Source organism: Poromitra crassiceps (genome assembly GCF_964638095.1).
Source record: "Poromitra crassiceps genome assembly, chromosome: 27".
In the NCBI taxonomy this organism is placed as follows: Eukaryota; Metazoa; Chordata; class Actinopteri; order Beryciformes; family Melamphaidae; genus Poromitra; species Poromitra crassiceps.
The window spans coordinates 18,593,697-18,616,741 of record NC_139650.1 but is presented as its reverse complement, the minus strand read 5'-3'; the positions used below and the strand labels follow the sequence as shown (position 1 = coordinate 18,616,741).

Below are 23,045 nucleotides of genomic sequence, written 5' to 3'. Positions count from 1 at the left end.
ATTTACTCTCAAAATCTTGCAAAAAAAATCTATCTACATATTAGTCCATGGGCCAAGAGGGTTGGGAATAATGCTCATATTGATTTTTGGCAAGGTATACATCTCTAGAGTTAGAAAATATGTGAGAGCATTGCACCAATGGTAGCTAAATGTGTGTTATCACTCGATTTATAACACCATGCAAAACATAATAGTTGTGGGACTTTTAGGGACATTTGAGGCTAAGTTCATGCAAATCAAGTCTAAAAGCACCAGATTTTGCCCAGAATTAGCCCAGGGCATGCTCTAACAATTGAGCCAGAGTGCCCGAGCCGGTGACCCCCGGGGTCACCATGGTGGCCAGATCCAATATGACCACTGTCCGAAAAAGATTTTGGCTATAACTTTTGAAAGAGATGAGCTAGAAATACAGACTTGGTGTCTATCTTATGTTTTTTGACCATTAGAAAGGTGTTGGAATGCTTATCTTTACTAATGAACATGTGTGTGGACCCCTAATCTGCATATTTCCAAGATGGCGGCTACCTGAATATGAGTTTTACCATAACTGTTGATGCTTTTAGTAAACTCGGTGTCCATTTTATGGTTTTTGAGTTTTAGAAACACATTGTAATACTCAGATTTATGATGGAATCTATCTATAGCACTCTACTTTGCATAGTAAGTAGGCTACCAATATGGCCACTAACCAATTTTTTTTTTTACATACACTTTCACCCAGATTGAGTGTAGACTTGTAAGAATAAGTTACCATCAAACTGGTGGAAACAAACAATCTACAGTATGTATCTTACAGATTTTATTGAAACAATTAGACAAATAGAGTATAACCCATTCCCATTGATACAGGTAATAGCCAGTCTGTGCATCAATGCTCTCCATAAATGTGAAATGCTATCAATACTGATCAAAGGTGTTTAGAATTTGAACAAAATATTACAATATCAGAAACAAAAACAACATAACAAAACATATATTGGTGCCTATATGTACAAGTGAGTAGTAGCCTACTTATGTCCATAGGTTGAATTGAGTTAGAAGTGCTCAGTCCTTTTGATTTACCAGGGTGACTGATTTTTCATAAAAGACTTCAGATGACAAGTGGGTTTGTTTATATCCTTATATCCACAGCCAGATTACTAAAATATTGTTGTCTCGACCCTCATTGTTGGTACAGGCACTCTTGCATCCACATTGAGGTGCCACGGGCTCCAGCTTTACAACATTCACAGCACATACTACATTACTTTTTGCAGACACAGCAGAGAATGATTGCTCAGGCTTTACTGGCATCTGGAAGATGGGTCCAGTAAGGTTCCAAAGTCTTGGTCATGGAGTCCCAGTACCAGCCCCACGTACTGAACTCTGGATATTTTGTTGGACAGAGGTTGCCTGATTCCAGTAGAAGCTGGCCTGCAGCAGTCCCCATTTGACATGCTGAATCAGTGCATCTTGGGTGGGAGGCAGGTTCTCTTGATGCATTTGAAAAAAGCCAATGTCTAGCATCATCTACTTGGCTGGAGCCACAGCTTTTGCTGTACATGACAACCCCAAGGTGAGGGCGACCAGGGTTTTGGGATGAACTCCTCCTTTCTACCAAGAAGGATGTTGTACTTTCCAACAGATCTGAATATGACATATCTGCACTTCAGCCTTGTAACCATCCTGAAGCAGACACTACAGTAGAATGATTTATAGCACCTGGCACATGCTGGGCCAGTAGCCATAGAAACTCAGGATCCATACGTCCGACAGTGATGTTGTAATACTTGCAATACGCTTCTTCTACACATTAGGCCTCACAGAGAACTGGATCGGCTTCACATGTGGAAAGTACATTTATGTTCACAAAATCTGCAATGTTCTTGGTCCCCAGAGATCACTGGCATTACATCTCCTCCATGTGCTAAAATTATGTGATACTACATCAGCCTTCCAGGGCTATGGGAAAAGGAGTGGATGGGCAGCTTGGGAAGCAACATCGGATCTCACTGAGACCGTGGACGCCTTCACCTTGGAGCCTGAACCTATCAACTCAGATGTCGATGTCCAAAGACTGGAAGCATTATGGTTGTTGTCATGTCCAGCAAGAGCTGTGTCTCCAGCCAAGTAGATGAAGCCAGACATCAGCTTTTCTCAAATGGTACCAAGTCCCTTGAGAACTTGCCTCCCACCCAAGATGCACTGATTCAGCATGTCAAATGGGGACTGCTGCAGACCAGCTTCTACTCGAATCAGGCAACCTCTGTCCAGCAAAATATCCAGAGTTCAGTACGTGGGGCTGGTACTGGGACTCCCATGACCAAGACTTGGGAACCTTACTGGACCCATCTTTCAGATGCCAGTAAAGCCTGAGTCATCATTCTCTGCTGCAGCTGCAAAAAGTCATGTAGTGGGTGCTGTGAATGCTGTAAAGCTGGAGCCCGTGGCACCTCAATGTGGATGCAAGAGTGCCTGTACCAACAATGCGGTCAAGACAACAATATTTGATTAATCTGGCTGTGGATATAAGGATATAAACAAAAAACACTTTACACTCAATCTAACTTAACCCCCCCAACCCATGTACATACCTAAGTGTTACTCACTAATTGTTTCAATAAAATATGTAAGATAAATACTGTAGATTGTTTGTTTCCACCAGTTTGATGGTAACTCATTCTTACTGTACAACTACAAAAGTGTATGTAAAAAAGAAATGGGATAGCAGCCATATTGGTAGCCTACTTACTCTGCAAAGTAGAGTGCTATAGATAGATTCAATCATAAATCTGAGTATTACAATGTGTTTCTAAAACTCAAAAACCATAAAATGGACACCGAGTTTACTAAAAGCATCAACAGTTATGGTAAAACTCATATTCAGGTAGCCGCCATCTTGGAAATATGCAGATTAGGGGTCCACACACATCTTCATTAGTAAATATAAGCATTCCAACACCTTTCTAATGGTCAAAAAATATAAGATAGACACCAAGTCTGTATTTCTAGCTCATCTCTTTCAAAAGTTATAGCCAAAATCTATTTCGGACTGCAGTGGTCATATTGGATTTGGCCGCCATGGTGACCCCGGGGGTCACCGGCTCGGGCACTCTGGCTCAATTGTTAGAGCATGCCCTGGGGTAATTCTGGGCAAAATCTCGTACTTTTATGGCCCAATTCCACAGCAGCTAGTAGCGCGGTCCCGCTCCGCTCGACTCGACTTTTGGTCTCATCCCACCATCAAAAACCGGCCCAGCTCGGTTTGATTTAAGGCCGAGTCGTGCTACTTTTGGTCCCTGCCTCGTCGGGGTACTTCGGGCTGGCGAGTAGGTCCCAAATGGTGACGTAAAACTCTGATGGCTACTGATTGGTCAGAGAGAATCGTGTTTACTCTGTCTACTGACTGTCAATGCAATGCTGGCGGCTGCATACCAGTTTAGTGGTCTTACCTTATCTTCTGTTATGTATATTTCCATCAGTATTTTGTGTCGCTGCCTTCATCTCCGGTGAAATAAAATCGTGGCGGGTGTTCAATTGTCTGAGAAAAAAGTCCGCTGCTCGCTCAGGGAGCTCTGTAGCTGAGAGGAGGCTGCAGCGCTCCGCTAGGCCGCAGCGGGTTTTTGGAAGCACCGGTCTTGCCTGGTGAGAGGCTGCGGGGTAGAGGCTTCACTCTGTTGCGCCTCTCCCGTCCCCGCACAGCGCAGCATGCCTGTGATATCATTCTCTTGGCTGATTGTCACATTTGCCCATGTACACTGTAGGTCATTTAGAGGCACCAGTATTTCATAAACAGTTTAAAAGTTCTGTGGATGGATTTAATTGTAACGTTATGTTATAGCCGAAGGACAGATATGCGGTCGCTATTTTTAGACGACCAGCTGTGGGCGGGGGTGGGTGGGGGCCGATCGAGCGCCGGTCGAAGCAAAACATCCATCGAGTAGAGACGAGTGGAGCCGAGTGGGGACGAGCTGTGCAGGGCTGTTAAGTGTGGTGGGATTGAGCCATTTGACTTTATTTGCATGAACTTAGCCTCAAATGTCCCTAAAAGTCCCACAACTATTATGTTTTGCATGGTGTTATAAATCGAGTGATAACACACATTTAGCTACCATTGGTGCAATGCTCTCACATTATTTTCTAACTCTAGAGATGTATACCTTGCCAAAAATCAATATGAGCATTATTCCCAACCCTTCTGGCCCATGGACTAATATGTAGATAGATTTTTTTTGCAAGATTTTGAGAGTAAATTAGACACTTTTTTCAAATGTTTTTGAGTTTTACTATACCAAACCTGTTAAAATCATTAAAACAACCCTCTCAATCAATTCCTCATGCAGAAATCATACAGAAAAGTGGTGTCATTTGTCTCTGTATGACGTCTCGTTCAAAAGTTATGACCCTTATCCATTTTCATCAGACATCGCAATATGCCCGCAAAGATGGCCGCCAAACGGACCCATGGGACACTATTTCAACGGGGTAACAACAAAATTTGTTTATTAGACACCTTGAGGAGTACAAAAATCTATGTTAGAAAAATATATCTTTCGGGTGCGCGGGGACCCCCCGTTCCTACTAGACTAATGGGTCATTTTCAAAAATTTCCCTTCATACATTTCCTTAACACTTTTTTTACTTCATTGAGGACATATTGAGGATACAAAATCAGTTGAGTTTGGTTTTGTTGCAATTAGTGTGAGGTCAAGTGACATTTTTACTGGACTCCATGTGGTAACCTTGACAACAGTGAAATCAGGCAGGGGGGCTTTCAGCGTGCAGCACACACACACGCACCACCTGACCTTTTTTACTGTACATTCTTTTCTGTGCCAGATTGAAGCTTGGGGTAGTAGCCCAGTCAAACATACTGTACATGTATATAGTGTTTATATATACAGTGTTGGCGGTAACTCATTACAAAAGTAACATGTCATATAATACTTTTAGCAGTAACTCAGTAATATAACTTATTACTTATAGGATTTCAGTAATATACCAGTTACTTTCTCAAGTAACTCAAGTTACAAATGGAGGTATTTTTTTTAAAATCAAAGCACATATTAAATAATTTCCTAATCAAACTGTTTTTATGCAAATAACCACTATAGATGACAATAACAAAGGAAAAGGGTAACATTTAGAATTTTGGATTGTTTACACTGACTTCAAGACGGTTTAAATTATTTTTGGGGACGTTTCCGGGGTGGCGATGTCATTCTACTACTGCTGTTATTACAGTGAAAGTAATGCAAAAGTAGTGTAATGAGTAACAAGTTACTCTACACAGACAGTAATATTGTAAAGTAACTTATTACTTTCAAATGAACTAATATGTAACTAGTAATATGTAGTATATTACATTTTGAAAGAAACTTGCCCAACACTATATATATATATGTATATTATATATATATATATATATATATATATATATATATATATATATATATATATATATATATACATACACATATATATATTAGGGATGTCACAATATATCGTCCCACAATATATCGTCCCACAATATATCGCGATATCAAAACGTGACAATATGTATCGTTGAGATGAAATCTCATATCGTGAGAAAAAGAAGCTGAACATGGTGGCACTGATCTGCATCTGATTGCATGCTCGCTCTCCTTTTCATTGCTTTGTTTGAACAGACGAGGGACGTTACAGACATGGAGGATGAAAATGGTGAAATTACTCCAATTAGCGTGGAGGATGCCCCCTCAACTTACAAATCGATGCAAAAATATATATATATATATATCGTATCGTTATCGTGAACCAAATATCGTGTATCGTATCGTATCGTATCGTGAACTGAGTGTTTCGTGACACCCCTAATATATATACATACACACACATACATTATATATATATATATAGAGAGAGAGAGGCTATATATATATAGACACTATATATGTATATATTATACTGTGTGTATACAGTATAAATATACTGTGTGTGTGTGTGTATATATAGGATATACTGTATGATATACAGTATATACACACAGTATATATATATACACTGATATATAAATAAATATACTATGTGTGTGTGTGTGTGTGTGTGTGTGTGTGTGTGTGTGTGTGTATATATACATTATATATATATATATATATATATATATATATATATATATATATATAAAATGATTTATGTTGTACATCGCCCCCCCTTCAGTTATTTGACCGTGCACCACTGCCTCCCTTCATATTTAGGTTATAGGGAGAAGTTTCACCCCCCCCCCCCCCCCCCCCCCCCCCCCCCCCCCACACACACACACACACACACACACTCACACTCACACTCACACACACACACACACACACACACACACACACACACACACACACACACACACACACACACACACACACACACACACACACACACACACACACACACACACACACACACACACACACACACACACCCCTACCTCCAATTCTCCGGACTTGTGCAAAAGCAAAAATGGGCAGGCGACAGACAGGCGAGAGAGAGTGCCTGCCTGTTAGCGGCGTTGGCACTGGCGCACAGTCGTGTCTGTTTGCACACACTGCTAGTTGAAGTGGGTAACTAGGTAGGCTATAGCATGACTAACTAGTTGTGGGTGAAATTATGGGATGGATCGTCATGGCAACAGACCAGACGTCACAAGCTGGGCATGTGTGTTCCATTTTTGTCTTTCTTATTTTTCAGACTGGAAGACCTGGATAGAGATCAGTGGGGGAAATCTATATGTTTACATCTTTTCCCCCACCTGAGGAGAAACCCCACATTGACCTTAATCAAAACACGATTTGTGTATTTTCTCGCCATTTGAACGACGGTTACATTTTTCTTTGGGTGAAGAAAGAAAACGCGGCTGCTGCTGCTGCTGCCTCCTCTCTCGGCGTCTGGAGGGTTAACTTTCAGTATTCCCAGCCGAAAGCAGGGCTCTGTTTGGGGGGTATGAGAGGAAGATGCCGGGGTCTCTGAGTAATGAAGACGAGGGACCAGACGACATGGATTTTGAAGACGACGTGCCAGGTGAGGAGAGAGAGAGAGAGAGAGAGAGAGAGAGAGAGAGAGAGAGAGAGAGAGAGAGGCGGGACGTGCCCTTCACATCTAGATCTGAGCGTTACGCCTTGAATGCGGGGAAAAGGGCTTGTCCTGCCTGAGAGAGAGAGGAGCAGAGCAGCGCTGCATTAAGCACAGTCATGCTCTTTATCCTGCACGACCCACTATCTTAATATAGCCTCTTTATCTGCCTCTTTATCTGACACTCTGGATTTGGGCGAGATGATGAAAACCCTCCATTACTGGGCTTTTTCTATGCTGCATGGCTGTGCGCCTCTATGGTGACAATAATGCCTATAATAACCTGCAAATAAGTTCAAAAGACTTTGCTTCAGACATTTGAGAACGTCCATGCATTCAGTTATAGCCTAACCGTTTAATTCCTAGATGATGTGGTTGGTAGCCTATCTAGCCCTTCTCAGTCTCTAGCCTGAATCAGATCTGTGCTATATTATATATGTCATATTTCGTTGTTACCATGCTTTTAAGTGGGAGAAATAGTGACAGCACTTGTGTTCATTTTTGGTTTGTTAAAAATGGAAGATGTTTTGTAGCCCGTGTCAGGCTAACTGCTCCACTGCTGTTTGCACTGTGTGTGATCTAATTCAGCCAAGGTGCTGTGACTTTAGACCCTCCTCCCTCCCAGCAGTGGCACAGAGGTGTCAGAGCCACGCCACCACGTGTGTAGAGTAAACATTGCTTTATCAAGTGTCCAGGTGGACTGTGGTCATATGACCGCTAAACCAGGGGATCCCACACCCCTCAAACACCGCTTCAGTTGCATGCACTAACCTGGCCAGTAACTAGCCCAGATTCTTGGGGACACAGTTCATTCAGTTCATATGGTGGCTTGCAGGGTGGGAAATGAGCACCAGCTGGCCAGTTTCTGCTGTGGCTGCCTGGTAAGTTTCTCCACACAATTAGCCATTCTGGCAGGTGACCAACTTCTTTGAAGAAGGCCCTGTTTGTATTATTTTTAACATGTTGTTGGCTAGTCAAACTCGTGCAGTTGTTGGAGGAGGTTATGGATTTCCTCGCCAATGACATGTAGACAAAAGAAAAGCCATGAGGCAAAATTGTGCCAATTTTTCTTGCTGTGGCTGGTAGCCATTCTGCCAGGTAGCCAGCTAGTGATGCTCTGTCCTATACAAAACTACTTAGCTGGTGAAATAGACAAAGTAGCTGGTGAATCTTGTGTGAAGTATGAGACATAGTGTTGAATAGAGCAGCAATTCTCAACCTTTTTCATATCAAGGATCCTCATTTAGGCCACATTAGAGCCACAGACGAGCCCCCGTTTGATCAGATTTTGTCTCATGGACCCAAATCTGAGAATGTTTTTAATTCTAATATGATTTTGTCCAGAATTCCATAACTCTCTGTAGGTAGAGAGATAACATAACTATCTGTAGGTAGAGAGATAACATAACTATCTGTAGGTAGAGAGATAACATAACTCTCTGTAGGTAGAGATAACATAACTCTCTGTAGGTAGAGAGATAACATAACTATCTGTAGGTAGAGAGATAACATAACTCTCTGTAGGTAGAGATAACATAACTATCTGTAGGAAGAGATAACATAACTATCTGTAGGTAGATAGATAACATAACTATCTGTAGGTAGAGATAACATAACTATCTGTAGGTAGAGATAACATAACTATCTGTAGGTAGAGATAACATAACTATCTGTAGGTAGAGATAACATAACTATCTGTAGGTAGAGAGATAACATAACTCTCTGTAGGTAGAGAGATAACATAACTATCTGTAGGTAGAGATAACATAACTCTCTGTAGGTAGATATAACATAACTATCTGTAGGTAGAGATAACATAACTCTCTGTAGGTAGATATAACATAACTATCTGTAGGTAGAGATAACATAACTATCTGTAGGTAGAGATAACATAACTCTCTGTAGGTAGAGAGATAACATAACTCTCTGTAGGTAGAGAGATAACATAACTATCTGTAGGTAGAGATAACATAACTATCTGTAGGTAGAGAGATAACATAACTATCTGTAGGTAGAGAGATAACATAACTATCTGTAGGTAGAGATAACATAACTATCTGTAGGTAGAGATAACATAACTATCTGTAGGTAGAGAGATAACATAACTATCTGTAGGTAGAGATAACATAACTATCTGTAGGTAGAGATAACATAACTATCTGTAGGTAGAGATAACATAACTATCTGTAGGTAGAGATAACATAACTATCTGTAGGTAGAGAGATAACATAACTATCTGTAGGTAGAGATAACATAACTATCTGTAGGTAGAGAGATAACATAACTATCTGTAGGTAGAGATAACATAACTATCTGTAGGTAGAGAGATAACATAACTATCTGTAGGTAGAGAGATAACATAACTATCTGTAGGTAGAGAGATAACATAACTATCTGTAGGTAGAGAGATAACATAACTATCTGTAGGTAGAGAGATAACATAACTATCTGTAGGTAGAGATAACATAACTATCTGCAGGTAGAGAGATAACATAACTATCTGTAGGTAGAGATAACATAACTATCTGTAGGTAGAGAGATAACATAACTATCTGTAGGTAGAGAGATAACAACTATCTGTAGGTAGAGATAACATAACTATCTGTAGGTAGAGATAACATAACTATCTGTAGGTAGAGAGATAACAACTATCTGTAGGTAGAGATAACATAACTATCTGTAGGTAGAGAGATAACATAACTATCTGTAGGTAGAGATAACATAACTATCTGTAGGTAGAGATAACATAACTATCTGTAGGTAGAGATAACATAACTATCTGTAGGTAGAGAGATAACAACTATCTGTAGGTAGAGATAACATAACTATCTGTAGGTAGAGAGATAACATAACTATCTGTAGGTAGAGATAACATAACTATCTGTAGGTAGAGAGATAACAACTATCTGTAGGTAGAGATAACATAACTATCTGTAGGTAGAGATAACATAACTATCTGTAGGTAGAGATAACATAACTATCTGTAGGTAGAGATAACATAACTATCTGTAGGTAGAGAGATAACAACTATCTGTAGGTAGAGATAACATAACTATCTGTAGGTAGAGAGATAACATAACTATCTGTAGGTAGAGAGATAACATAACTATCTGTAGGTAGAGAGATAACATAACTATCTGTAGGTAGAGAGATAACATAACTATCTGTAGGTAGAGAGATAACATAACTATCTGTAGGTAGAGAGATAACAACTATCTGTAGGTAGAGAGATAACATAACTATCTGTAGCTAGAGAGATAACATAACTATCTGTAGGTAGAGATAACATAACTATCTGTAGGTAGAGAGATAACATAACTATCTGTAGGTAGAGATAACATAACTATCTGTAGGTAGAGATAACATAACTATCTGTAGGTAGAGAGATAACATAACTATCTGTAGGTAGAGATAACAACTATCTGTAGGTAGAGATAACATAACTATCTGTAGGTAGAGATAACATAACTATCTGTAGGTAGAGATAACATAACTATCTGTAGGTAGAGATAACATAACTATCTGTAGGTAGAGATAACATAACTATCTGTAGGTAGAGATAACATAACTATCTGTAGGTAGAGAGATAACATAACTATCTGTAGGTAGAGATAACATAACTATCTGTAGGTAGAGAGATAACATAACTATCTGTAGGTAGAGAGATAACATAACTATCTGTAGGTAGAGATAACAACTATCTGTAGGTAGAGATAACATAACTATCTGTAGGTAGAGAGATAACATAACTATCTGTAGGTAGAGATAACATAACTATCTGTAGGTAGAGATAACATAACTATCTGTAGGTAGAGATAACATAACTATCTGTAGGTAGAGATAACATAACTATCTGTAGGTAGAGATAACATAACTATCTGTAGGTAGAGAGATAACATAACTATCTGTAGGTAGAGAGATAACATAACTATCTGTAGGTAGAGATAACATAACTATCTGTAGGTAGAGATAACATAACTATCTGTAGGTAGAGATAACAACTATCTGTAGATAGAGAGATAACATAACTATCTGTAGGTAGAGATAACATAACTATCTGTAGGTAGAGATAACAACTATCTGTAGATAGAGAGATAACATAACTATCTGTAGGTAGAGATAACATAACTATCTGTAGGTAGAGATAACATAACTATCTGTAGGTAGAGATAACATAACTATCTGTAGGTAGAGATAACATAACTATCTGTAGGTAGAGATAACATAACTCTCTGTAGGTAGAGATAACATAACTATCTGTAGGTAGAGATAACATAACTCTCTGTAGGTAGAGATAACATAACTATCTGTAGATAGAGAGATAACATAACTATCTGTAGGTAGATAGATAACATAACTATCTGTAGGTAGATAGATAACATAACTATCTGTAGGTAGAGATAACATAACTATCTGTAGGTAGAGATAACATAACTATCTGTAGGTAGAGATAACATAACTCTCTGTAGGTAGAGATAACATAACTATCTGTAGGTAGATAGATAACATAACTATCTGTAGGTAGAGAGATAACATAACTATCTGTAGGTAGATATATAACATAACTATCTGTAGGTAGAGAGATAACATAACTATCTGTAGGTAGATAGATAACATAACTCTCTGTAGGTAGAGAGATAACAGTGAAACTATCATCAAAACAGTCATTCGGCTACATTCTCCAATTCAGTGGTTCTCAAATTGTGGTCTGAGGACCCCCAGGGGTCCTTTAGGGGGTCCCCAGCAAAAAGGGGGATCATTTATTTACAAGTAAGTAAATAAAGTAAGTAACACAATGACAGAATGACTATTTTGGTCATGGGTTTCATACGCTTTATGTAATAAAAAACATCTAAAAGCAAGAATCTTATCAGATGGGGGACCCTGGGATGTCCAGTAGTAGGAGTCGTAACACATTCAAGCCTTTATTCTCCTTTTAATTGTTGTCTGTGAGCTTCTGTGAAGCTGCTAGTTCTCATTATAAAAGAAGATTTTTCTTTTGCAATTTTCAGAACTTGGAAAACAAAAACAGGCTCAGACAAAACAAAAGCAAAAATATACATAAATCATCAACATTCCAATGTTACAGCGTTGTGTTACCAGCCACGTCAAGTGCTTATGTGCTTGTAAGAGATGTGCATGGGATCCTACGCGAGGGGTCCATGAAAAGTTAGCTGGGCAAGTTACTTGTCGCTTTCAACCTCATCTAAGTAGGCCAGAAACGGGTCCCAGATAGCTGAGAATTTCCCAAGAGAATTGGTCCTCAGCAACCGGAGTCTCTCCATACGTATAACCGAAACCATGTCCCTCAGCCACAGCTTAAAAGCAGGTGGAGAGGAGGACTTCCACTCCTTCAGAATGAGTCTCTTGGCGACAGTCGTCCCCTGAGTCAGAGACTTTTGCACAATCCTAGAGAGGAGCAGAGAGGATTCCGAGCAGCCGAAGATGGCGAGTTCCGCCTCCGGCTGAAGGGTTACTTTATAGGCCTTAGAGTACCAAGCAAATATTTTGTCCCAAAATCCAGACGGTGAAGGGCAAAACCAAAAAGCATTGTGATAGTGTACCCTCTGACACCTGACACCTATCACATCTTGTGCAACCTGGACTTGGAATAATGAAGACGATGAGTGACCTTAAATTGGATCAGCTGGTGTCTGCTGTGAATTGAGCAGAGTTGAACTACAGACAAACTCCTGTCCCATATAACCTCAGACAAGTCAACACCAAGTTCCTCCAGCCACGCCTCCTTAATCCTCCCAGTGTGTTAGGTGATGTCATCATGACATCTCGTGAATGCAAACTGTTGGATGATCTGTTGGATGATGTCCAACGTGGTCCAATGTGGGGTACTGTTAGATGATGTCATAATCCCCATGTCATCTTTGATGGTCTCACTGATGATGTCATAACACAGGGTGATGTCATATTCGGGACCTATAAAGGGTTGCTCTGCAAGTCCTCTGCAGTTCCCCAAAACGAAGTGCCCAGGTCGCTTGTAGAGTGCAGCTTACGCGGCCCCTCCCCCTGGCATGGCTGCATGCCTACCTAGACTAGAGCACAGCAGAGAGGAGCTGTCCCTGACTGTGTTTACAACAGTGTGTGTGATAATGGCTGAAGCAGGAGAACCCAAGGGACCCCCCTGAACTTTCCCCCATCTAAAAAGACGATGTCGGCTGTATGGGAATATTTCGGCTATTGTAAAAACACAAATGGTCCGCAATACCGCGATACGTGAAACCGTGGTATTTTTGTCCACATAACTATCTGTAGGTAGAGATAACATAACTATCTGCAGGTAGAGAGATAACATAACTATCTGTAGGTAGAGATAACATAACTATCTGTAGGTAGAGAGATAACATAACTATCTGTAGGTAGAGAGATAACAACTATCTGTAGGTAGAGATAACATAACTATCTGTAGGTAGAGATAACATAACTATCTGTAGGTAGAGAGATAACAACTATCTGTAGGTAGAGATAACATAACTATCTGTAGGTAGAGAGATAACATAACTATCTGTAGGTAGAGATAACATAACTATCTGTAGGTAGAGATAACATAACTATCTGTAGGTAGAGATAACATAACTATCTGTAGGTAGAGAGATAACAACTATCTGTAGGTAGAGATAACATAACTATCTGTAGGTAGAGAGATAACATAACTATCTGTAGGTAGAGATAACATAACTATCTGTAGGTAGAGAGATAACAACTATCTGTAGGTAGAGATAACATAACTATCTGTAGGTAGAGATAACATAACTATCTGTAGGTAGAGATAACATAACTATCTGTAGGTAGAGATAACATAACTATCTGTAGGTAGAGAGATAACAACTATCTGTAGGTAGAGATAACATAACTATCTGTAGGTAGAGAGATAACATAACTATCTGTAGGTAGAGAGATAACATAACTATCTGTAGGTAGAGAGATAACATAACTATCTGTAGGTAGAGAGATAACATAACTATCTGTAGGTAGAGAGATAACATAACTATCTGTAGGTAGAGAGATAACAACTATCTGTAGGTAGAGAGATAACATAACTATCTGTAGCTAGAGAGATAACATAACTATCTGTAGGTAGAGATAACATAACTATCTGTAGGTAGAGAGATAACATAACTATCTGTAGGTAGAGATAACATAACTATCTGTAGGTAGAGATAACATAACTATCTGTAGGTAGAGAGATAACATAACTATCTGTAGGTAGAGATAACAACTATCTGTAGGTAGAGATAACATAACTATCTGTAGGTAGAGATAACATAACTATCTGTAGGTAGAGATAACATAACTATCTGTAGGTAGAGATAACATAACTATCTGTAGGTAGAGATAACATAACTATCTGTAGGTAGAGATAACATAACTATCTGTAGGTAGAGAGATAACATAACTATCTGTAGGTAGAGATAACATAACTATCTGTAGGTAGAGAGATAACATAACTATCTGTAGGTAGAGAGATAACATAACTATCTGTAGGTAGAGATAACAACTATCTGTAGGTAGAGATAACATAACTATCTGTAGGTAGAGAGATAACATAACTATCTGTAGGTAGAGATAACATAACTATCTGTAGGTAGAGATAACATAACTATCTGTAGGTAGAGATAACATAACTATCTGTAGGTAGAGATAACATAACTATCTGTAGGTAGAGATAACATAACTATCTGTAGGTAGAGAGATAACATAACTATCTGTAGGTAGAGAGATAACATAACTATCTGTAGGTAGAGATAACATAACTATCTGTAGGTAGAGATAACATAACTATCTGTAGGTAGAGATAACAACTATCTGTAGATAGAGAGATAACATAACTATCTGTAGGTAGAGATAACATAACTATCTGTAGGTAGAGATAACAACTATCTGTAGATAGAGAGATAACATAACTATCTGTAGGTAGAGATAACATAACTATCTGTAGGTAGAGATAACATAACTATCTGTAGGTAGAGATAACATAACTATCTGTAGGTAGAGATAACATAACTATCTGTAGGTAGAGATAACATAACTCTCTGTAGGTAGAGATAACATAACTATCTGTAGGTAGAGATAACATAACTCTCTGTAGGTAGAGATAACATAACTATCTGTAGATAGAGAGATAACATAACTATCTGTAGGTAGATAGATAACATAACTATCTGTAGGTAGATAGATAACATAACTATCTGTAGGTAGAGATAACATAACTATCTGTAGGTAGAGATAACATAACTATCTGTAGGTAGAGATAACATAACTCTCTGTAGGTAGAGATAACATAACTATCTGTAGGTAGATAGATAACATAACTATCTGTAGGTAGAGAGATAACATAACTATCTGTAGGTAGATATATAACATAACTATCTGTAGGTAGAGAGATAACATAACTATCTGTAGGTAGATAGATAACATAACTCTCTGTAGGTAGAGAGATAACAGTGAAACTATCATCAAAACAGTCATTCGGCTACATTCTCCAATTCAGTGGTTCTCAAATTGTGGTCTGAGGACCCCCAGGGGTCCTTTAGGGGGTCCCCAGCAAAAAGGGGGATCATTTATTTACAAGTAAGTAAATAAAGTAAGTAACACAATGACAGAATGACTATTTTGGTCATGGGTTTCATACGCTTTATGTAATAAAAAACATCTAAAAGCAAGAATCTTATCAGATGGGGGACCCTGGGATGTCCAGTAGTAGGAGTCGTAACACATTCAAGCCTTTATTCTCCTTTTAATTGTTGTCTGTGAGCTTCTGTGAAGCTGCTAGTTCTCATTATAAAAGAAGATTTTTCTTTTGCAATTTTCAGAACTTGGAAAACAAAAACAGGCTCAGACAAAACAAAAGCAAAAATATACATAAATCATCAACATTCCAATGTTACAGCGTTGTGTTACCAGCCACGTCAAGTGCTTATGTGCTTGTAAGAGATGTGCATGGGATCCTACGCGAGGGGTCCATGAAAAGTTAGCTGGGCAAGTTACTTGTCGCTTTCAACCTCATCTAAGTAGGCCAGAAACGGGTCCCAGATAGCTGAGAATTTCCCAAGAGAATTGGTCCTCAGCAACCGGAGTCTCTCCATACGTATAACCGAAACCATGTCCCTCAGCCACAGCTTAAAAGCAGGTGGAGAGGAGGACTTCCACTCCTTCAGAATGAGTCTCTTGGCGACAGTCGTCCCCTGAGTCAGAGACTTTTGCACAATCCTAGAGAGGAGCAGAGAGGATTCCGAGCAGCCGAAGATGGCGAGTTCCGCCTCCGGCTGAAGGGTTACTTTATAGGCCTTAGAGTACCAAGCAAATATTTTGTCCCAAAATCCAGACGGTGAAGGGCAAAACCAAAAAGCATTGTGATAGTGTACCCTCTGACACCTGACACCTATCACATCTTGTGCAACCTGGACTTGGAATAATGAAGACGATGAGTGACCTTAAATTGGATCAGCTGGTGTCTGCTGTGAATTGAGCAGAGTTGAACTACAGACAAACTCCTGTCCCATATAACCTCAGACAAGTCAACACCAAGTTCCTCCAGCCACGCCTCCTTAATCCTCCCAGTGTGTTAGGTGATGTCATCATGACATCTCGTGAATGCAAACTGTTGGATGATCTGTTGGATGATGTCCAACGTGGTCCAATGTGGGGTACTGTTAGATGATGTCATAATCCCCATGTCATCTTTGATGGTCTCACTGATGATGTCATAACACAGGGTGATGTCATATTCGGGACCTATAAAGGGTTGCTCTGCAAGTCCTCTGCAGTTCCCCAAAACGAAGTGCCCAGGTCGCTTGTAGAGTGCAGCTTACGCGGCCCCTCCCCCTGGCATGGCTGCATGCCTACCTAGACTAGAGCACAGCAGAGAGGAGCTGTCCCTGACTGTGTTTACAACAGTGTGTGTGATAATGGCTGAAGCAGGAGAACCCAAGGGACCCCCCTGAACTTTCCCCCATCTAAAAAGACGATGTCGGCTGTATGGGAATATTTCGGCTATTGTAAAAACACAAATGGTCCGCAATACCGCGATACGTGAAACCGTGGTATTTTTGTCCAAGGTTATCATAACGTCAAAAACTCATACCGCTGCATCCCTAGTCTCAAACTATGCCGTGTTGGGTCTTAATTTGAGGGAATTGGGCATGGAAAGTCTTTGAATTTGATGTTTAATGGCGGGGACACACCAGAAATGTCTCCGAAGCAGCGCGTCACACCAGAAGCACTCTGTTTTGCTCTGCGTCTCACTCTGTTTTACTCTGTGTCTCACTCTGTTTTGCTCTGTGTCTCACTCTGTTTTGCTCTACGTCTCACTCTGTTTTACTCTACGTCTCACTCTGTTTTACTCTACGTCTCACTCTGTTTTACTCTGTGTCTCACTCTGTTTTGCTCTGTGTCTCACTCTGTTTTACTCTACGTCTCACTCTGTTTTACTCTACGTCTCACTCTGTTTTGCTCTGCGTCTCACTCTGTTTTGCTCTGTGTCTCACTCTGTTTTGCTCTGCGTCTCACTCTGTTTTGCTCTGTGTCTCACTCTGTTTTGCTCTGCGTCTCACTCTGTTTTACTCTGCGTCTCACTCTGTTTTGCTCTGTGTCTCACTCTGTTTTGCTCTACGTCTCACTCTGTTTTACTCTACGTCTCACTCTGTTTTGCTCTACGTCTCACTCTGTTTTACTCTGTGTCTCACTCTGTTTTGCTCTACGTCTCACTCTGTTTTACTCTACGTCTCACTCTGTTTTACTCTGCGTCTCACTCTGTTTTGCTCTACGTCTCACTCTGTTTTGCTCTGTGTCTCACTCTGTTTTACTCTGCGTCTCACTCTGTTTTACTCTGCGTCTCACTCTGTTTTGCTCTGTGTCTCACTCTGTTTTACTCTGCGTCTCACTCTGTTTTGCTCTGCGTCTCACTCTGTTTTACTCTGCGTCTCACTCTGTTTTACTCTGCGTCTCGCTCTGTTTTGCTCTGCGTCTCACTCTGTTTTACTCTGCGTCTCACTCTGTTTTACTCTGCGTCTCACTCTGTTTTACTCTGCGTCTCACTATGTTTTGCTCTACGTCTCACTCTGTTTTACTCTGTGTCTCACTCTGTTTTACTCTGTGTCTCACTCTGTTTTACTCTGCGCCTCACTCTGTTTTACTCTGCGTCTCACTCTGTTTTACTCTGTGTCTCACTCTGTTTTACTCTGTGTCTCACTCTGTTTTACTCTGTGTCTCACTCTGTTTTACTCTGTGTCTCACTCTGTTTTACTCTGTGTCTCACTCTGTTTTGCTCTGTGTCTCACTCTGTTTTACTCTGTGTCTCACTCTGTTTTGCTCTGTGTCTCACTCTGTTTTACTCTGTGTCTCACTCTGTTTTACTCTGCGTCTCACTCTGTTTTACTCTGTGTCTCACTCTGTTTTGCTCTGCGTCTCACTCTGTTTTGCTCTGCGTCTCGCTGTTTTGCTCCGCTTCGGTCACAACTTGTACTGACTTCATGCCCGGCTGCATGCAGCTGCTCGCGGCTCGCGTCAAAAATAGGCCAGACGCAGAAACTCTTTTCTGGTCTTTGCGTTTCTAGTGTGTCCCCGCCTTAAGTGCTCGCCTGGCCTGGCCTGGCCTTCCCCGGCCTGTTCTGGCCTGGCCTGGCCTGGCCTGGCCACTGTGTGTGTGATGAAGGGCCAGACTGCTGGAAAGGGCTCCTGGACTCGTCAGTCAGTTGATTCATAGTTCAGTTGTCTTTCTTAGCCTTTGTTCACACCATACGTCAACCATACGCTAAAGCCATGCTGAAGCTGAGCTCACGCTTGACCGGTCACACAAGAAGCACTCTCTTTTCCTCGGCGCGCCTTGCCCCCGCCCACAACCTCCATTGACTTCATGCCTGGCAGCTTCACGATTGGAAAATAGGAGTAGGACTGAATCCTGAACGATCGCTTCAGCGCGGCTTGAGCGTGGCTTGAGCAAGGCACACGCGCGGCTGGTGTGAACGGCCTCGCCTGTTGACAAGGACACGGGAATGAAACTTGTGGGATCAGCGTAGGTTGAGCGTAGGTTGATCGTTGCTTCGGCGTACGGTGTGTGAACGTGGGCTTAGCCGTTGCAGCTCGCTCTGAGCGGCAGATGCAGTCAAGGATTTTTTTAATGTTTTTCTTTTACAATGTTTTTGATAAGGCACATTAAAATCAGCAGGCATGCATAGGAAGGTGTGCAATCATGTGAGAAGAGAGAGAGAGAGAGAGAGGGGGGGAGAATGTTCTGCAGTTGAGGCATCATCTCTACCTGCCAGCCATAGCCTGAGGGGGAGAATGCAACCACTGATGCGAGCCCCCAATAACCCCATACTTGGTTAAACATGCATGAGAAAGGAAAGGTGCAATTGATTATGGCAGGTGAGAGAAGATATTTGAGCGATGAATTTTTCAAAAAATAAAAAACTTATTTCAATGTTAGTCAGTCATATTTGTTTCATGTTTTATTTAGTATTTTCATGTTATTGGCTATAGCCAATCTGCTCTGATGCACCCTGCGTAAAGATGTACTGGAGCGTTTATCATCTATATTCATCGGCCTAGTGTTTTCTTAATGAAAAAGAAACAACCTTGTTAAGATACATTCACACTGTTCTGAGAGTATGATTGGTTGATGTGCTTCATAGTTTGCCTACCTCTTATTTTGCCACTACATCACAGCCATGACAAAGTGCTACTGATCTAATAATGGACTGACTGTTATGGTGGTGATGCAGAAGGCAATATCAACGTTGAGCTCTTCTAACAGGCATCAAAGTGACAGACTGGCTCAAAAATCTATTCCGATTTTCCCCGGCATCATGATGTCGCCATGCGATTAAAATGCAACAATGCAACTCCTGCGGGACGATGGCCATTTAGAGGCAAAACGCCGCCCTGCGTATCGCTGATTTTCTACTTGGTCACATCTAAGTGTCCTATAAATCCTTTAGTTTTACTCCCAGTGAGAACACTGTCACAGACTTACCCATTACCCATTACTTTTCTTCTTAATTGTTTTGTTCTTCCCTGAAATTGAAAGATTATCATGGGCTTTTGTGTGCCTACAAATGTTATCCCCAATTGGAAAGGGGTCTATTTTTGGATCCCTCACTGTGAAAGTTGACACCATTTTTTCCCTCTGCTGCGCGTGCACGCAGCCTATGCAGGAGATGCCCTTTTCCACGTGCACGTACTGCATTTGCAGATGAGCGCTGCTGCGTTTTCCAATCGCTTTTGCAATCGCCCGCTATTGTCCACATGATCATCTCGTTTATCGAGGTCTATAATGGATACGATTTGAATGCGCTGCATCCTTTTCTCATTACAATGAGGATGTTTTCTAGTCACAGTGTATGGATGCCTCTGGTCTGAAGGCATTTAAGGAGCGAACTAATCGATGAGGAGGAGGAGGAGAGGATCTCTGCCTGCGTCTCGTGTGCGCTCTGTGGCCAGCGAGCAGCCGGGCAGCATTAAGTGGGTATTTCCACACGGGGGCTGTCAGAGAAAAAGGCTAATGTGTTTTCAGGCAGACGCCAGCGCTCTCAGCAGTGAGCCGCTCGTGAATCTCCCCTGGAATGGGTCAGTCCGGCGGCCAGGCCCTTGCAGGAAGGTCAGAGCTGTGTTTCTGCCATCCGGCCACACTTTTGCAGAGGGCATCTGTGCCAAGTGGAGCTCCGACCGGTACCGCGTGACCTCCTCCCCCTTCCCCTCCTCCCTCCCCCCTCCCCTCCTCCCTCCTCCCTCCCCCCCCCCCCCCCCTCCCCTCCTCCCTCCCAGCACCTGGCACAGTCTGGTCCACAACTCACCAAGCAGAGAGCTTAGCATGATAGCATCCCCCTGACAGCATTCTCCTGGGAGACTTCACAGACCATTCAGTAGGGAGGTTCCCATAAGGTTGCTTCCTATAATAAGGCAACGCAGTCGTTAAATACACACCGATTTCTTTTTTCTTGCTATCACTGCATTGCTGCTACACTGCTTGATTATAAATAGGACAGTCCATCCTCACAGGGAAAACGACAACATTAGTCGACTTTCAAGCGGGTTAAAACGACGACGATGTTTCACGAATGTGATCTCTTGTGGTCGTGTGCGTGCGTGCGTGCGTGCGTGCGTGCGTGCGTGCGTGCGTGCAGTGCATATACACCAGTTGGGAGTCTGTAACCAGGAAGTAGCGACGACCTCTGGTGGTCTTTAACCTAACGACAGTCTGACTCTGATTTTGAAGTCCTTGTCTTGCAACTTCCTTGTCGCGAGAGACCCGGTTTCGTCTCCTGATGTGTTCCGTTTTTAACTGTAACCCAAACCATAACTCTAACATTAACCAAGTTGTTTTAGTTGCCTAACATTAACCAAGTTGTTTTAGTTGCCTAACCTTAACCAAGTTGTTTTAGTTGCCTAACATTAACCAAGTTGTTTTAGTTGCCTAACCTTAACCAAGTTGTTTTAGTTGCATAACCTTAACCAAGTTGTTTTAGTTGCATAACCTTACCAGAACCTGAGTCTCTCCATACGTATAACTGAGACCATGTCCGTCAGCCACAGCTGAAAAGAAGGTGGAGAGGGGGACTTCCACTCCGTCAGAATGAGTATCTTGGCGTCCCCTGCATCAGAGATTGTTGCACAGCTGTAGGGAGGAGCCTAGTTACCTAACCTTAACCAAGTTGTTTTAGTTGCATAAACATAACCGACGTTAACTGATGTTTTCAAATTCACCCTGTACCACGCAAGATGCATAAACGACTGTGTCCAATCTGTACTCAAAGCAAATTAGGCCCATATCACCCAACTTTGAAAGCCTACATCACTCGGGCTAAAGCGTGGTTATTAACCTTAACAGAATTATTTAGTGCATGAGAAGCTGAACAAGGCACAGACGTTTCAACATCACCAGTGTATGTGGTCAGTGATGTCTGGTCCATCTGTCAGTCAGAGTTGTGTGTACAGGCAGTGTATGTGGTCAGTGATGTCTGGTCCATCTGTCAGTCAGAGTTGTGTGTGTGCAGGCAGTGTATGTGGTCAGTGATGTCTGGTCCATCTGTCAGTCAGAGTTGTGTGTGTGCAGGCAGTGTATGTGGTCAGTGATGTCTGGTCCATCTGTCAGTCAGAGTTGTGTGTGTGCAGGCAGTGTATGTGGTCAGTGATGTCTGGTCCATCTGTCAGTCAGAGTTGTGTGTGTGCAGGCAGTGTATGTGGTCAGTGATGTCTGGTCCATCTGTCAGTCAGAGTTGTGTGTGTGCAGGCAGTGTATGTGGTCAGTGATGTCTGGTCCATCTGTCAGTCAGAGTTGTGTGTGTGCAGGCAGTGTATGTGGTCAGTGATGTCTGGTCCATCTGTCAGTCAGAGTTGTGTGTGTGCAGGCAGTGTATGTGGTCAGTGATGTCTGGTCCATCTGTCAGTCAGAGTTGTGTGTGTACAGTCAGTGTATGTGGTCAGTGATGTCTGGTCCATCTGTCAGTCAGAGTTGTGTGTGTGTGCAGGCAGTGTATGTGGTCAGTGATGTCTGGTCCACCTGTCAGTCAGAGTTGTGTGTGTACAGGCAGTGTATGTGGTCAGTGATGTCTGGTCCACCTGTCAGTCAGAGTTGTGTGTGTACAGGCAGTGTATGTGGTCAGTGATGTCTGGTCCACCTGTCAGTCAGAGTTGTGTGTGTGCAGGCAGTGTATGTGGTCAGTGATGTCTGGTCCACCTGTCAGTCAGAGTTGTGTGTGTACAGTCAGTGTATGTGGTCAGTGATGTCTGGTCCACCTGTCAGTCAGAGTTGTGTGTGTGCAGGCAGTGTATGTGGTCAGTGATGTCTGGTCCACCTGTCAGTCAGAGTTGTGTGTGCAGTCAGTGTCCTATTCTTTTGAATGGATGGAGTTGTCTCCATCTGCATCTGAGCCATTTCATCATGCCTGCGTCTGAGAGAGATGTGAGGCTGGGCTCCTGTCATGACTCGCCTGGCAGGCAGCTAACATATATAT

General features: G+C 41.8%; 1 protein-coding gene across 1 annotated transcript in view; it reads left to right on the top strand.

Moving 5' to 3' along the window:
• Nucleotides 1-6,959: 6,959 nt before the first annotated feature.
• Nucleotides 6,960-23,045, top strand: part of chd5 (chromodomain helicase DNA binding protein 5) — a gene marked incomplete at both ends in the record, with an annotated part of 114,215 nt that continues 98,129 nt past the window's right edge. The window contains one exon of the mRNA XM_083661822.1: nt 6,960-7,026. Coding sequence (XP_083517948.1) covers nt 6,960-7,026 — 67 coding nt within the window. The remainder of the gene's footprint in view (nt 7,027-23,045) is intronic.